Raw genomic sequence first — 16,424 nt, 5'->3', positions numbered from 1 at the left:
TGCGGATTTTGCTTCGGAATTTCCTACGGATTTTGCTTCGAATTTTTATGTTGTTCTTGAGCGAGATTTGAAACTGAAAATCCCTAATTTAGGAATTTCAATTTTACACGGTTCTGTGCTTTATGGTTAGTCATGTGTATTTAGGTGGTTAGTTCAGTGTATTATTTGGCCAAATCCCTAATTTAGGAATTTCAATTTTACACGGTTCTGTGCTTTATGGTTAGTCATGTGTATTTAGGTGGTTAGTTCATTGTATTATTTGGCCAAATCCCTAATTTAAGAATTTCAACTTTACACGGTTCTGTGCTTTATGGTTAGTCATGTGTATTTAGGTGGTTAGTTCAGTGTATTATTTGGCCAAATCCCTAATTTAGGAATTTCAAATTTACACGGCGGTTATTTAACCGCCGCAAAATCATTACCTGCGAAAATTCATTCGAAAATAGTACCTTCCTGCGGATTTTCTTACAAATTTTACCTTCAAATTTTTCCGATGCAAAATCCGCAGGAAATCCCGTAGCAAAATCCGCGGGAAAAATGGGTGTTTAGGGGTGTTTCTACTGTATAGTGGTTCAGGAATCATTTTTGATTTTTTAAAAGAGGTTCACACAAATTTCACCTCGAGAGCGATATATAATGAGTTGTGCGATAAGAAAATAAGAAAGAATGCGAGGTGAAATTGACTAAAAATAAGATAAAAAATAAATTATGGTGTGAATATGTCCAACTTGTTTATTTTTTGTCGAAAGAATGACGGGTGGCTTAAGAATTTAAAAATCGAAGCGAAATTCTGCATGGATCTTTTATGTTATTTTCTTGTTAAAATTAGCAATAGGATGGTCTGTGTGTGATAAAACATACCCACTAGCTACGTGTGGAGCATCGCTCTCATTGTCAAAATTCATTGGGAAAACCTCACAAGCTAGACACTCAAGTAGTAGAAATAAGGGTTTTATGTTGTTAAAAGCAGTGTTAGGTAAGGCTGATCGTGTAAATGTACCATGCTTAAGCAAATTCGTGAGGGGAGCGACATATGTGACATAATGATTTATAAGTCTCTTACAGAAGTCGGTGAGGCTTAAGACCCTAAAAGACGTGAGAGATCAGGTCATTCAACAACAACTTTCACCTTGGCATAATTAGGTTGTACACCGATATGGCTTAAGTAGACACAATAATCACTATAAACTCACACTTATACAATTTCGTATAAAATCAATTATGTAATAACAAATCTAAAATAGTACATAAATAAACTAAGTGAAAGTCAATGTAGGACCATATGCCATCTAAGAATACCAACACAAATTGTTAGAGAAATGACCTTAATAGATCGTTCATAGTTGTCTGGAAAGTAGAAGGGCATTAATTAGACGAAATGACATAACCAACAACCCTAAATGCAGTTTTGTGGGAGTTCCCACATGCAACTCATGTTTGGTGGAACCCATATCCGGGAATCAATATTTGATTAGAGAGCAACACATACTAATTCATCCAGTATTCCGTTAGTAGTTAGCATGTGAAAATGATCTCACACAGTGATTGAGTTTAAGTTGTGATAATCAACACAAAATCACTGACCATTGTCTTTCTTTATGATTAGTAGTATTGGAGATGAATAGAGCTTTGTATTATAAGAATCACAATTCTTCCCGTCAACATATCTATATATATTAGTAAAGCTCACTTGAGCTAAGTATTAAGTACAAATACACATATGTATTAAACCATAAAAGCTCACATACCTTTATATTAAATACATTAAAAAATAAAATATTTAATAAACTAAAAACTGAAAAAAATTGTATTATAAAAACCTATTCAACTACTTATATTAAATAACAACATTCATAGACTTAAAATTGGCTTGAGCTTTGCATTTGACAAATTTAAAAAATCAAAATAAAAAACAAAATAATATTTATTCTTAAATAATTTAGATAAAATACTTTTAAAATAAAAAAAATTCTATCAATATACATCTATCTATATTGTACTTGGGGCTCTTATTTCCCAAAGTAATTATTTATATATATATATTTGGTTTTTCCAAAAAAAATATCTATCTATCTATATATATTAGTAAAAAAACTGGTGTTTTAATGAGATAGCTTAGTGAGTGAATGAACGGGTAGTGGAAACTCGTGCACTAACGATTTCAGTTTTAAACTTAATAAATATCAAATGTATAAGCAAAAGAGTAACATTCATGCCAAAAGTGTAACAAACCACAAAGTTATATCTGCAAATGGTTTTAGCACAGTACCTTAAATTAAAATCAAATTTAATGTTAATTTTAAACTAATATCAATTTAGTCCAAGAAAAAAAAACTATTAACAATAAAGCATACTTCCGCCAAAATAAATCTTGATATGCAATGGTCTTAGTTTGCAGTCCAATTTTCTGCAGGAATATATGTCTATTTTTCTTAAACTCGCAAACTCTTAGAATTCCTTAACATAGTAACTCCGAAGAAAAACTAACATTAAATTAAAAATAGTGGCATGATGGCAATACCAGTGTCAAAAACTGAATAAAATTGTTAGTGTCAGGAGGCTATTCAACTATCTACATTAAATAAATAAAAAATGAAATGTATTATATTGAACCATGCATCTATTATATCTCTATATAAATAAACCAGTGAAATCACTCACAAACTCAAATTATTCATATTTCTTAGACTTCAGTTGTTGGTGAGAAAAAAATGACAATTGTCTCTAACTACTTCAACAAGTATGTCATTTTTAATTATTTTAGTTAATTTCAAAATTGCTTTTTTAAATTACTCATTCTTATTTCTTTATTGCTGGAGAAAGATCACCAACAACAACAAGAAACACACATTACTTAGTGATATTTCCCCGTTACAGATGATTAGAAAATAAAACTGTGAGTTTCACATATATGATAATTTACTAAACAATTCTTCTCATTCAATTGAAATCATACAAATATATCATCATTTCTATATTTATATGACACAAATTAGTAACAAAGTGTGAGCCACATAAATTTATATACTGCACTAGAAAGATAAGTGTAAAATGTAGTACTCACTATATTCTTGATAAGAAATAGGAATCTTTCACTCCTCAATATTGTCATATTATGGAAAAAAAATAGCAACTTAATCATTCAAAGGGAACAAATGACGTCCATCTTGCAGTTAGATAGAATCTATTTTTTATGTTCGTGGAAGTGATTTTAAAAGAACTTCTATGCCACCAGCAATGGTAAACAACCACATCAATCTTGATAAAAAAAAATTAGCACAACTGATAACATTACTGCAATGACTAAATCAATATTAGAAAAAAAAAATAGTAGACTACCACGTTCATTTCAATACTAATCTAAGTAAGTAATTAAATTTCTTTTATATAAAAAAAAAACTACTCTTATTTCAATCTCAATAGAAATCTACCTATTTTTTCTTCCGTTGAAGAAAAAAAAAAGAAATCTACCTGTTTGATCCTTTTTTCCCTTATTAGAGAAAGAAAGTGTGAGAATATCATAACTCAATTATATTTAATTCTAAATCTTCTTCTAAATAATAGCTTTCTTACCTTTCTGCAAATTTAAATATTACAATTAAAAAATACAAATTAAAAACGAACCCGTGCAACGCACGGGTTTAATTTCTAGTAAAAAGTATAGTCAACATAACCTCCTTATGGGAATGAGGACATTTGTAGGTTGTACATTAACTAGTGGGGTATTTAGTAGACGTATGATGTTAAGGTCTTGAGCTTTAAGATGGGGCACTCCAATAGGTAGCCAAAGTCTAAGGTAGCGTTTGGTAACGGAACGGGATGGAACAGAACGTAACAGGATAATAATGTTCTGTGCATTGTATTTGGTAAACAGAGCACAGAACGGTACCATTAGATCAATACCATAAGATTAATTACATATATACCCAAATTCAAAATTTTGTAAATAATTAATTAAATCATAATAAAAAAAACACGTTGTCCCTTTAACAGGAAAAAATAGCAGATGCCAAACCCAGAAAATTTCTACGCATCTTTCGTTGTGAGATCAAACAAATTCTAAATTTCTTATATTTCCAAATTCGTAAAATTTTTAAGAAAACACATTCTCACCATGAACAGTTGTTCCCTAATGCACAATCCAAAAAAATTCTAAGTTCTTTAACCCTAATTCTTCTCTGCAATTATTGTTCCCCTATTTTTGCAACAGTGCCTGTAGAAGCCGCCTCCATCCATCACTGTTTGAAAGGCATTGAATAGAAAATGAATTGGACTTCGCTGGAAAAAAAATGAGTTACGTGAATTACTTATTAGTTTGTGTTGCTAGATCATAGAGAAAATGATGCACACTTGCATATGGGAGAAAGGTTCAACGACGAGGACAAGATTGAAGGGTACGAATTAGGAAAAATATAGGATAAACCTAGGGATAAATTTGTCAATACAAGTATTTTTAAAAATTGTTCTGTTCCGTTCCCTTCCTTTCCACCCTTTTTTAGAGAATCAAAGTGTTCCGTTCAGAAGCCTTATGTACCGTTCCGTTCCATCTTAAAAACATGATAAACGTGGAACAAAACCCAGATGTCCCGTTCTGTTCCCTTCTCATCTTGTCTACCAAATGCTACCTAAGTATAATTTTGTAAAAAGTTTCATAAAAGACGAAGGAATTTTAATAAGGATCAAGGTCTAAGAGTTATGAAGTGTGAAAAATGGACATAGGATGTCACCGCCGCCACCACTGGTACCACGACTAACATCCACCATCATCACTTTTCATCTCACTAGTTGGTGTTGGCAGAGACGACACTTGTGACATTGATGGCCGCTGTAGCTGCCAACCAAATCAAAGAAAGAAAGTCAAATCCACTAATGAAATGCTTTCTATACTAGCTCTACCTCAACACAAAACATGCTGCAAGTGCAACAGAACCGGCTCTTCAATCATTCATTTTCGTATATAATAATAATGGAAAAACGAGTAGAATGTTGCCGTCTTCCTTTCAGTTTTGACCAGTAAACAAAAATCGTTGTTTCCCGCGTCACACAACTCAGTCACAACACACAACAACAACTATTATTCTTTTCTTCATCCCTTCCTTCCTGTTTTCTTCCCCACCACTTCTTCTTCTCTTTCCCCTAACCACTCCCCCCAAACACCACCACCACCACCATGTCCCTCATCTTCCTCCTCCTCTTCTCACCCTTCTCCCTCTCCCTCTCCCAAACCCCACCACCACCACCCAGAGGTTTCCTCATCAACTGTGGGGCCCCCTCCGCGACCCAAATCGACGGCCGTTCATGGCTTTCCGATTCCGGATTCATCTCCACCGGAACACCCAAAAACGTGACCTCCCCTGTTCTGATCCCCACTCTCAAAACCCTCCGATCCTTCCCTTTAAACATCAAGAAGCACTGCTACAATAATATTCACGTGTTTCGCGGCTCAAAGTACCTGGTGCGGTCTACGTATTTCTACGGCGGAGTCAACGGCCCCGATCACCCTTCGCCGCCGGTGTTTGACCAGATCGTCGATGGGACCTTGTGGACTGTGGTCAACACGACTGCGGATTATGTCAACGGGAACTCTACGTTCTATGAAGGGGTTTTCTTAGCTAAGGGGAAGTTCATGACCTTCTGTATCGGCTCGAACAATCGCACCGAATCTGACCCGTTTATCTCTTCTTTGGAGTTTTTGATTCTCGGTGATTCCCTCTACAACACCACCGATTTCAACAATTTTTCCATGACCTTGGTTGCCAGGAACAGTTTTGGCTACTCTGGATTACCCATTCGGTCAGTGTTAAATCCTTCTTTCCTTGATTGATTCCTTTTGTTTGTGATTCATTTCTGCATATATTCATTTGGTTATAGTCTGGAGTTTGTGGATTTTTTTTTCAATTTTTTTTATGTCTGATCTTATTTTGGAATGCTTCACCATGAAAATTCTCTTATGTAATTAGCTGATCCCTAGTCCCTAGAGTATTTTTCTCCTTTGATAATTTGGTGAGGAAGAACAACAACAACAACCTCTAGAACCTAGAAGAGAGATACTAATGAATGAGCATGTCATAGGTTACATCTTACATGATACTTGAAGTTGAAGTTGAAGGGGATTATCACTTATGGATTAAGGCCCGTTTGGGAGAGCTTATTTGATAGCATAAGCGCTTGTGCAAGTGTTTAGGAGAGTCTATCATAAGTTGTTTTGAGCTTTTTTCATAAGCTACTCAGGATAGCTTATGAAAAAGAACTTATGCTTATATATAGCTTATTTTCAACTTGTTTCAATAAACTTTTTAAAATAGCTTATGAATAAGTGCTTATGGTCTTATGTCATAAGCACGACCATAAGCACTTAATTGAGTTGTTTTCCCAAACGGGGCCTCATTAATTTCAGAACTGAAATTGGAATTTAGATTTCATATGTTGTGTGTCACCAATTATTGGATTTACCAAATTTATTTTTCCTCACCTCTAATGCCAGATGTGTTATTTTTTCAATCAGATATCCTGATGATCGGTTTGACCGTATCTGGGAGCCATTAGGCCAGAGTAATTCAACCAAAGCAAGCACTGCCAATGTTTCTGTTTCTGATTTTTGGAACCTTCCACCTTCAAAAGTATTTGAGACACATCTAGGGTCTGACCAATTGGAGGAATTGCAAATGAGATGGCCTGCAGTATCACTTCCAAGCTCCAAATACTATGTCGCTTTATACTTTGCTGACAACACTGGCGGATCAAGGATTTTTAACGTAAGTGTAAACGGTGTAACTTATTACCGCAATTTGAATGCGATCCCATCAGGTGTTGTTGTCTTTGCCAACCAGTGGCCTCTTTCTGGTCATACAACAGTAACTTTAACCCCTGCTGCTAGCTCATCATTGGGCCCCTTGATCAATGCTGGTGAAATATTTGATGTGCGGTCACTTGGAGGAACAACTTCGATCCGAGATGGTATAGCTTTTGATTTCATGTTTCTTTGCTTAACTCTGGGTCATTTGTAAAATAATCTTATGGCCAAGACACTACATTCATAGCCAACCAGAAAATTGGTGTTTCTGAGCACGTGAAAGAGAGGAAATGTTCCTCCAGCGGCCAGTGCTGCCTGGAAATATATGTCTAAGATCTATTCTGCCACTCATCAATGTTGAAATTTTTTCTAGAGAGAAGTTGAAGAAAAACAGAAATAGGATATTGTTAAAGGATAAAGGGAGTAATTGAAGATAAACATAGTTATAGGTTTTAAATTGTCACTAATATCATTTTATACTTATATGTTTGCACTAGCTGAGTGAGAAGATTATGAATTTGGACAAATTTGTGGTGAGAACTGAGAAGTGCAAGGTATACTATTACTTGTCAACATTGCCATAACATGTTGACCTACGTTAAGTTTTCCTTCCCAGGTATCAGAGAAATTTTCAAATTTTCTTTGTTTTGGTTTTCAAAGAGAAGGAGAGCCTTGCGGCAACGGTTAGAGTTGCTACAGTGTGAGTTAGGTCATAGGTTGAGTTACATCAGGTTGCCCCTTTTGGCTTATTGGCAATGGTTGTTTGGCAATTCTTTATTTCAAATCCCAATCTTGTTCTAGTGTGCTTGTATGATGTTAATTGTGAACACGCAAGGTTTTAAAAGGGGACTTTCTCTTGACAGTTATTGCTTTGGTAAAAGTAAAGGAGAGCCTCCGGAATCCTCCACTTGATTGGAGTGGTGATCCTTGTATGCCTCGGCAGTACTCATGGACTGGTATCACATGCTCTGAAGGACCCCGGATCCGTGTAGTGACTTTGTAAGCTCAGATTTGAGTTATTATAGCATAATACTTTCACCGCTAAGTCTTATTGTGCTGCATTAATGATCACTTATGATTCCATGTTGTTTGCAGAAACTTGACAAATATGAATCTTTCAGGATCTTTATCACCTTTTGTTGCCAATATGACTGCCCTGGCAAACATGTAGGTTCTAAGTTTAAATGTATCAGTTCATGATATTTAGCATTCAATTTATTTTTTATCGGCTAACCTTTTCCTTTTGCAGCTGGCTTGGGAATAACAGTTTGTCAGGACAGATACCTGAACTCAGTTCACTAACGTTGTTGGAGACATTGTAAGTTTTGCATGTGTTTTATATGATGGTTTACATTTTAGCATATGATTAATCACATTGATGGCTGTAGCTAGTCTATAATTTTTCATTCATTGAAAACAAATATTTTATTTACTAGTTCTTTGTATCCTGAAGTAACTCGTACAATTGTGTTCGAAAGCAATATGCACAATTCAAATGTTTGAAATCTGAGAGTTCTTCAATCATCAATGTATTCATGGAGCTCAATATTTGCATATTGTCATTTTGTATTTTAAGGCACTTGGAAGACAATCAATTCACTGGAGAGATTCCCTCATCCTTAGGGAACATCAGCACCTTACATGAAGTGTAAGTTCTACCCCCTAAGATATACTAGAGGTTACAAGCAAAGCTTTTCCTTTTGCTATTTCAGTGTGTAAAATTTTTCCTGACCCCCCCCCCCTCCAAAAAAAATTCATCTTAACTAATTCCCAAATACTGATAATTTCCATTATCTCTGGAAAATCAACTGGGCCCAAACAAAATTTTGGCCCACTTACTATCTTTTCATATTTGGTTACAATTACAATACATTAGGGAGCATCAGAACGGAAATTTATTGATAGCTAAATGCATTTTGGCTTTGGCCTAATCCATAAGTATTCTGAGGAAACTTGGTGGATTATGTGTATATTGAAGAAATAAGAAACTTGATTGTTCAGTTGTTGCATACTTTTATCCAATCAATGCAAGAAATTTGTTCATCAGAAATTTACAAATAGGAAAAATCTAGTTACTTTGATAGTAATGTAGCTCATACATGTCTTTTATTTTTAAATTATGTATCCTTCGAATCTTGGGTGCCACCCCCTCTTAAGGAAGTTCTGTCAGTTAATTTGTCATTTCATGTTGTTTTCCCCCACCTAGTGGGAAAAGGCTTGGATATTAATGTTGTTTATCTTCTTTGCTGTTTCATGTTACCTAATTTGCTCTCTCTGGTTGTTGCAGATTTTTACAAAATAACAATTTGACCGGTCAAATTCCAGCAAATCTCATTGGAAAACCAGGACTGAGTCTCAGGTAAATAAGAACACCTTTACACTCATGTCAATGAGTTATACAATTGTTGCTTTGCTGACTTTTGCATCCTTATTAACAGCACTTCCGGAAATAATTTCTTATCACCTCCTGCACCTTGAGGGATTTTCCATATTTGGGGTGAAGACTTTCCCTTTGTCAAGAAATTTTCATTCTTTTTGTGCTGATTTTGGTGGAAATTTTCATTATCAACTCGTCAACAGAAGATCAAACTTCATTTCAGCATTCTCTTGCTGGAGAACATGCAGATTTATTGTTTTAACTTGGAGCGTACTTTCAGATTGGTTGAAAATATTCTTTCAAGTTTGACTCTCAGTTCCTTGAAAGATGGAATGTTGGTTGAACTTGTATATTATATATATCCTTGTATAGGCATCCTTTATTATTATGTTTGGATAAATTTAGAAGTCAATTCATGTCCGTTTTGTGAGTTCCAAGTTAGTTTTAACATTTTACCAAACATGCACACATGCTCTGTTTCTAGTGTAGTTATGTCATGTGTGTGTATCAGCTGTTTTTCATGTTTACTGTGAATCAAATTATTAACTTCCTATGTAATGAAGATTGAAATGAAATGCAATAAGGTACAACCGAATAGAATAAAATAGAACACTTCAAAATAATGTTATATATTACGGAAGACTACTCAAGTTTATGAAAGGAAAATTAGAAGACACTAGTAATAGTTGTAGTTAAAAAATAGTTAGGGCCAATTAGAATAAATGTATAGTTAGAGTTAGTTAAGACCCGTTCTCCCTAAACTCTGGGGGTCCTAAACTTATAGACAAGAGTCCAAGCATAGGGCCTAGGATTAGTGTTAGAGTGAAGTTGGTTCTTCTCTGGCTCTGTGACTTCTTTTATAGACCTCTTCCTTGCCTCTTGGACTGTTGAGGTTGTGTTTATAATCTTTGTCTCATTGAGTAACAGTAGCTGCTACCATTAATTATTGGGCGGTTATGACCGGCTACTTATTAGGCTTTTGGGATCTGAAGGTTCTTCATTAATGTGTCGTTATATTTTATCATTATGCCTTTAACCCGTGAAGATGAATGATTAAGGATGGAGTATGACCTTTCATGTTCAAGTAACCTCGTTAAGATTGTCTTTTGCCTCGAGTGAATGTGGTCTTGCTACCTCCCCCGTAACAGCCCAATCGATGCTTCGAAAAAGGCCACATTTTAAATTCAAAGCTTTCGAGAGCAACTTGGAGAACCTTGAATCACATTTTAAATTACTGATATATTAGTTATAGCCCTAAATCAAAGAATAGAAGTTGCTGAATTTTGGATGATTACCTGTTTAGAGGTCATGCTCTCATCTTATAAGTCATAAAAACTACTTATTTACAAAAGCTACTTCTTTGTTAGGCAGTTTAATACAGATTATATACTTAATAGAGAGAGGAAGGTGGTAGTTTGTCTCAATCTCATATTCGCTAGTTTCTTAGAAGGAGTAACCTCTTCATCCAAAGAACAATGAATACATTTTCATGCCTATGCACACAAAACTTAGATATACTTCCATACATGTTATTTTTACACAGTTCTCCAATTATATTATGACATGTAGGTTGAAAGTGGAGAGATTGATGAGAGAAGTTATTTTATTCATATATAAATCATCGGACAACAACACAAACCGTGCATATAGTATTGTAAGGTAAGTTTTTATGCAGTATGGATCATTTGTAAACTATTATGTCTATATCATTGACTAATTACTCACTTATTTGACTAATCTAAACCATTGGATGATAAAATCAATAGTTAAAAATGTGCTAAAGTGAGTTTCAAGAGAGGATCCAAAGTGTTCTCATGCCAGATGTGTTGGTGATTTTAGAATCATCAATGTATTTTAGTAGTAATGTGATCTACTATAGGCTGATGCAATTACGCGTTAGGCTCGGAATCGAGTCAGGTTAGTGCGGAGTGCACGCTCGGTGAGCCAACGCATAATTGACCGCGAATACGAACCGGGGTCCAAGGGGCGGGGCAGCGCCCCGTTCGAATTTTTTTCTGAACAGTTGTGACCCTAGTTTGAAATTGTTTGAAGAATTGTGACTTTTCGGAACAATTGTGATCATTCGTGCAAACACAACCTTCTATATAAGGTTGCTTGCAGCCTAAGGGAAAAACACATAGAAAATGGTGAATATTATGATCCTGAATTCTTCCAATCCGTAGGAATCATTCATGAGACTACGGCACCTTATACACCTCAACAAAATGGTGTGGCTGAAAGGAAGAATAGAGTTCTTAAAGAAATGGTGAACGCCATGTTATCCTATTCTGGTTTGAGTGAAGGGTTTTGGGGAGAAGCCATGTTAACGGCTTGCTATTTGTTAAATAGGGTTCCTAATAAAAGGAACAAGACTACCCCATATGAACTTTGGTATAAGAAACGACCCAACTTAACATTTCTACGTGTTTGGGGTTGCAGGGCCGTGGTTAGACTCCCGGATCCTAAAAGGAAAACTTTGGGTGAAAAGGGTGTAGCTTGCATCTTCGTTGGATATGCTGAACATTCCAAAGCCTATAGGTTCTATGTTATAGAACCTAATGACTCGGTTTCTATTAACACAATTATAGAATCAAGAGATGCCATATTTGATGAGAAATGTTTCTCTTCTATACCTAGACCAAAGGACCTTATATCTAAGTCGGATGAACCTACAAAGGATGATCATTCAACTGATGTACCAAGTGAGACACTCGAACCTCGGAAAAGCAAAAGAGCTAGAAAACCTAAATCTTATGGTTCGGATTTTCAATTATATTTAGTTGAGGGATCAAAGGATCAGATTGATAATCAATACTATTATTGCTATAGTATAGAGGAGGATCCAAGAACGTATGATGAAGCTGTGAAATCTCGAGATTCTGCTTTTTGGAAAGAAGCAATTGATGAAGAGATGAGTTCTATCATGGAAAATAATACTTGGGTATTATCTGATTTACCACCAGGTTGTAAACCATTGGGTTGCAAATGGATCTTCAAAAAGAAGATGAAAGTCGATGGTACAATTGACAAGTTTAAAGCTAGATTGGTAATCCAAGGCTTTAGACAGAAGGAAGGGATTGATTACTTCGATACCTATGCTCCAGTTGCTCGTATCACTACTATTAGATTGTTGATTGCTTTAGCGGCTATTCACAATCTAGTGATCCATCAAATGGATGTCAAAACAGCATTCCTGAATGGTGATTTGGAAGAAGAAGTGTATATGAAGCAACCTGAAGGATTTGTAATGCATGGTAATGAGCATAAGGTGTGTAAGCTAGTTAAGTCGTTGTATGGGCTGAAACAAGTTCCGAAGCAATGGCATCAAAAATTTGATGAGGTTGTTTTGTCTTGTGGTTTTATTCTAAACCAAGCTGACAAATGTGTATATAGCAAATTTGATACATCCTGTAAAGGAGTCATTATTTGTCTATATGTGGATGACATGTTGATCTTTGGCACGGACCAAAATCAAGTTGATAAAACAAAGAATTTCTTGTCATCAAAGTTCTCCATGAAGGATATGGGAGAAGCGGATGCTATTCTTGGTATTAAGATTAAACGGGAGAATAAGGGGATTGTAATTACGCAATCTCATTACATTGAGAAAATACTCAAGAAGTTTAATCATGAAAGTTGTTCTCCGGTTAGTACTCCCATGGATCCGAGTGAAAAACTTATGCCAAATACAGGTAAACCTGTGGATCAGTTCGAATATTCAAGAGCTATAGGCTCTTTGATGTATGCTATGATTAGCACTAGACCGGATATTGCTTTTGCGGTTGGAAAGTTGAGCAGATTTACTAGTAATCCTAGTAGACATCATTGGCATGCGATAACTAGGGTATTCAAGTACTTGAAGGGTACTATGAATTATGGATTGTCATATGTGGGATTTCCTTCGGTATTAGAGGGTTATTCGGATGCTAGTTGGATAAATAATGTTGAAGACTCATCCTCTACAAGTGGTTGGGTGTTCTTGCTTGGGGGAGGTGCCATCTCGTGGGCTTCCAAGAAGCAAACATGTATAACTAGTTCTACAATGGAATCAGAGTTTGTGGCTTTGGCTGCTGCTGGTAAAGAAGCGGAATGGCTAAGAAACTTGGTATATGAGATTCCATTATGGCCTAAACCGATATCACCAATTTCTATCCGTTGTGATAGTGCTGCCACATTGGCCAAGGTTTATAGTCAAATGTGCAATGGAAAGTCTAGACACTTGGGTGTTAGACATAGTATGATTAAGGAATTAATCTTGAATGAGGTGATATCCATTGAGTTTGTTCGGTCGCAACAAAACTTAGCTGACCACTTGACGAAAGGGTTAGCTAGAGACTTAGTGAAGAAGTCGGTAATTGGAATGGGATTAAAGTCCATTTAAATCTACTACCTATGTTATACCCAATTCCCTTCTAATACAACGTTAGAAGCTGAATTCAATGTGGAAAGATCATAGTTAGAGATTGGAGCACTTGTGTTTATCTTCCCAAGGTATGTGCTCAGACCTGCAAGTGATGGCTAGGTTGAAGTATATCTTCTTAATGGTTCTTTTGGAAAATTGTAAATGCAGGTGCAAGATTAAAAGGATCACCTATGTAAGCATGAAGTTTTGCCGCTTCAAGAAGCTTGGACTTGGCTTCCTATATGCTTATTAATGGATAAGGACACATGGCTTATAAAGTGTCAAGTATGAATAGTAGAGTGTTGTAGAAACATATGTGTACAGTATCTTTAGATATTCAAATGGGTTGACGGGTTCAATCTTTAAAGACACCCCGATTCTCGAGTATTTGGAATGTGTATTTGTACTAAAGTGGAAATTCAATCGCAAGATATTTTCATTTATGCATTTGTTTGATCGTTATATCTGTGTGTTATGAACTGAGTAGATCAAGGATTACACTAAAATGGGGGGATTTGTTGGTGATTTTAGAATCATCAATGTATTTTAGTAGTAATGTGATCTACTATAGGCTGATGCAATTACGCGCAGCGGGCGGGGTGCGGGGCAGCGCCCCGTTCGAATTTTTTTCTGAACAGTTGTGACCCTAGTTTGAAATTGTTTGAAGAATTGTGACTTTTCGGAACAATTGTGATCATTCGTGCAAACACAACCTTCTATATAAGGTTGCTTGCAGCCTAAGGGAAAAACACACAGAAAACAAAACCAGAATCGCTCTCTACTTTCTGATCTGTACTCTATTGCCAGAAGCAGATTGATCTTCAAAATTATCTCAACAAGGATTTCGTGAACCCAGACAAGAATAGGGTCGAAATACTTTGTTCGGAAAGTGTGCAAACACGATTTTCGAAGTTATCCAGGATTATCATACCCAAAAATTCTAACAAGATGCACATTTCCATCTCACTCACTCTTATATATGAATGTTGACCATGCTGCATTAGTTAGTGCATTGTATCTATATATGATCTTCAATGCTATAAAAATCACAAGTTCTTCAACAGAAAATAATGCTTAAAGACCGTTAGGCGTACACTCAAATTGCTCTCTATACTCTCTCTCTCTCTTAAGTTATAACTCTTACCACTCATTAATTTTGAGACCGTTGATCACATGTCTGTGGCTGATAGTTACCATTGTGGGACTCACGTTCAGGAATTCTGGATCTACACACAGTGACAAGCAGAAAACATCACTGGCCTCTACTGATGAATGCACAATCCAATGATTATACAAGTCAGAATTTACATTATCATTTCTCAGATCCAACCAAATTAAGCTATCATCACCTAAATCTACCATGGCACAACATAACTTGTAGAAATAAATATATAAGAAATAAGCAAAAAAATTACAAACTTATTCAAAAACTAAATGAAATTCAGCTGCATAATCTTGAAGTAATTTACCTCTCCAATTTCCCTTTCTTAGGTGGAAAAAGAGGAGGCAAGGCACTGCTCTTCACCTGTGTGCAAATTGGAACATTGATCATTGGTCTAATTCTAATAGTAGCTGACCTTGTCCTCTCCAACCCTTTCTTCAACCTCTTCACATGCTGCTGATCTTTACTCCTTGTCCCATCTTTACCTTCTTTGGCCGCAACATCCCCGAGCGAGCTCGCGGATGAGGAAGATGAAGAGGAAGAAGAAGAGGGTGATAAGGTTGATGAGCGTTGCTTCTTCAACCTCAACAACTCTTTCCAAAGAACAGTGCACTTTGGTGGTCTAGGAGATGGGTCATCATCCACAAACCAATTATTCACTCTACTACTATCTTCCTTGTTGCTGTTACTCACTACCACCACTTCCACTTGTCCCTCTTCCTCTTGTAATTCCCTTTCATCTTTGGGTTTGAGGCTGATCTTGTTAAGCTTCTCTAGATGCTGCATCTGCCAGAACGGTAAGAGCTTCCCTTCAAAGAAAAGCTCATCAGCAGTTACCACAGTGTTGTTGTTGCTCCCTTTGCTTGATAGGAACTCAAACTCTGGATTCCTCTGTTCCTTTTCTTGATGATCTCTTTCATACACAGGGTTTGGACTTATGGAGATGAAGTTTTCATCATCTAGGAACTCAGCTGAGAAAGAAATTCTAGGACTTGAAGGTGCATCTATAGATCTGGGGTTACCCTGAACAGGTTCAAGGGAGACCATTTTTTTCCTGTTCTGACTTCTGAGGTTGGAAGAGAAGAGAAGAGAAGATGAAGTTGTGTGGAGTTGGATACTGTGAGATGTGGTTGAGCTCTGTATCATGTGCATGGGAATTGTGATTTATAAAGTAGAAGGGGGTGCTTTAATGTGCATTCAATATTTAATGACTGCTTTTTTTAACTGTCAGGACAGTGAGATTATAAAAATCAAATGGTCTGGTAAACCCCAAACAAGTGACTTATGAATCTGTTTAGAATATAGGGACAGCACATGGATACCTTGGGAAGTAAAAAACAAAAACCTTTTTCACTTAGCAATTAGAATTCTTTACAAGCAAGTTTATCCTGTGAGTCACAAGTTCAAACAGGTGTGAGCATTCATTCCGAGACAGAAAATGAACTAAACTTATTATAGATTGTGATAAAGGTCTGTTCCCGTTGCACTAAACTCATATTTAAACACGTTATTGTGTCCGCGTGCTTTTACTTTAGTAGTTGTAGTAGTTTGTTTCTTCCACTTTCCTTTCCCATTCCATGGATTGTGGGAAAGGAGTAGAAAATTTTCAAATTTATTGAGGGTTTTACCAACTACCATTGATTTTGTTTGGTGGGTTTACCTTAGTGATCTTGCATCAGCCTAAATAACT

General features: G+C 36.0%; 2 protein-coding genes across 4 annotated transcripts; one reads left to right on the top strand and one right to left on the bottom strand.

Moving 5' to 3' along the window:
* Positions 1–4,771: 4,771 nt before the first annotated feature.
* Positions 4,772–9,590, top strand: LOC130717840 (leucine-rich repeat receptor-like serine/threonine-protein kinase At2g14510). Its single transcript, XM_057568215.1, has 8 exons — positions 4,772–5,793; positions 6,506–6,957; positions 7,657–7,792; positions 7,889–7,960; positions 8,043–8,111; positions 8,370–8,441; positions 9,081–9,152; positions 9,232–9,590. Exons 1-8 carry the CDS (start codon positions 5,171–5,173, stop codon positions 9,269–9,271), a joined length of 1,536 nt encoding a protein of 511 aa, XP_057424198.1. The 5' UTR covers positions 4,772–5,170; the 3' UTR covers positions 9,272–9,590.
* A 4,955-nt stretch (positions 9,591–14,545) lies between these two features.
* LOC130720744 (uncharacterized) lies at positions 14,546–15,904 on the bottom strand. 3 transcript variants are annotated; one of them, XM_057571436.1, is made up of 2 exons: positions 15,042–15,904; positions 14,546–14,798 (listed from the first exon to the last, which is right to left on the bottom strand). In XM_057571436.1, exons 1-2 carry the CDS (start codon positions 15,884–15,886, stop codon positions 14,723–14,725), a joined length of 921 nt encoding a protein of 306 aa, XP_057427419.1. In that variant the 5' UTR covers positions 15,887–15,904; the 3' UTR covers positions 14,546–14,722. The 3 variants fall into 3 exon arrangements, with proteins under 3 accessions (XP_057427419.1, XP_057427420.1, XP_057427421.1); XM_057571437.1 differs by having other exon boundaries at positions 14,546–14,837; positions 15,042–15,903; XM_057571438.1 differs by having other exon boundaries at positions 14,546–14,834; positions 15,042–15,903.
* Positions 15,905–16,424: the final 520 nt, after the last annotated feature.

This window comes from Lotus japonicus, chromosome 5 (assembly GCF_012489685.1).
Source record: "Lotus japonicus ecotype B-129 chromosome 5, LjGifu_v1.2".
Lineage (NCBI taxonomy): Eukaryota > Viridiplantae > Streptophyta > Magnoliopsida > Fabales > Fabaceae > Lotus > Lotus japonicus.
Note: the sequence above shows the minus strand (reverse complement) of the source record. Positions and strands in the feature narration are given on the sequence as shown.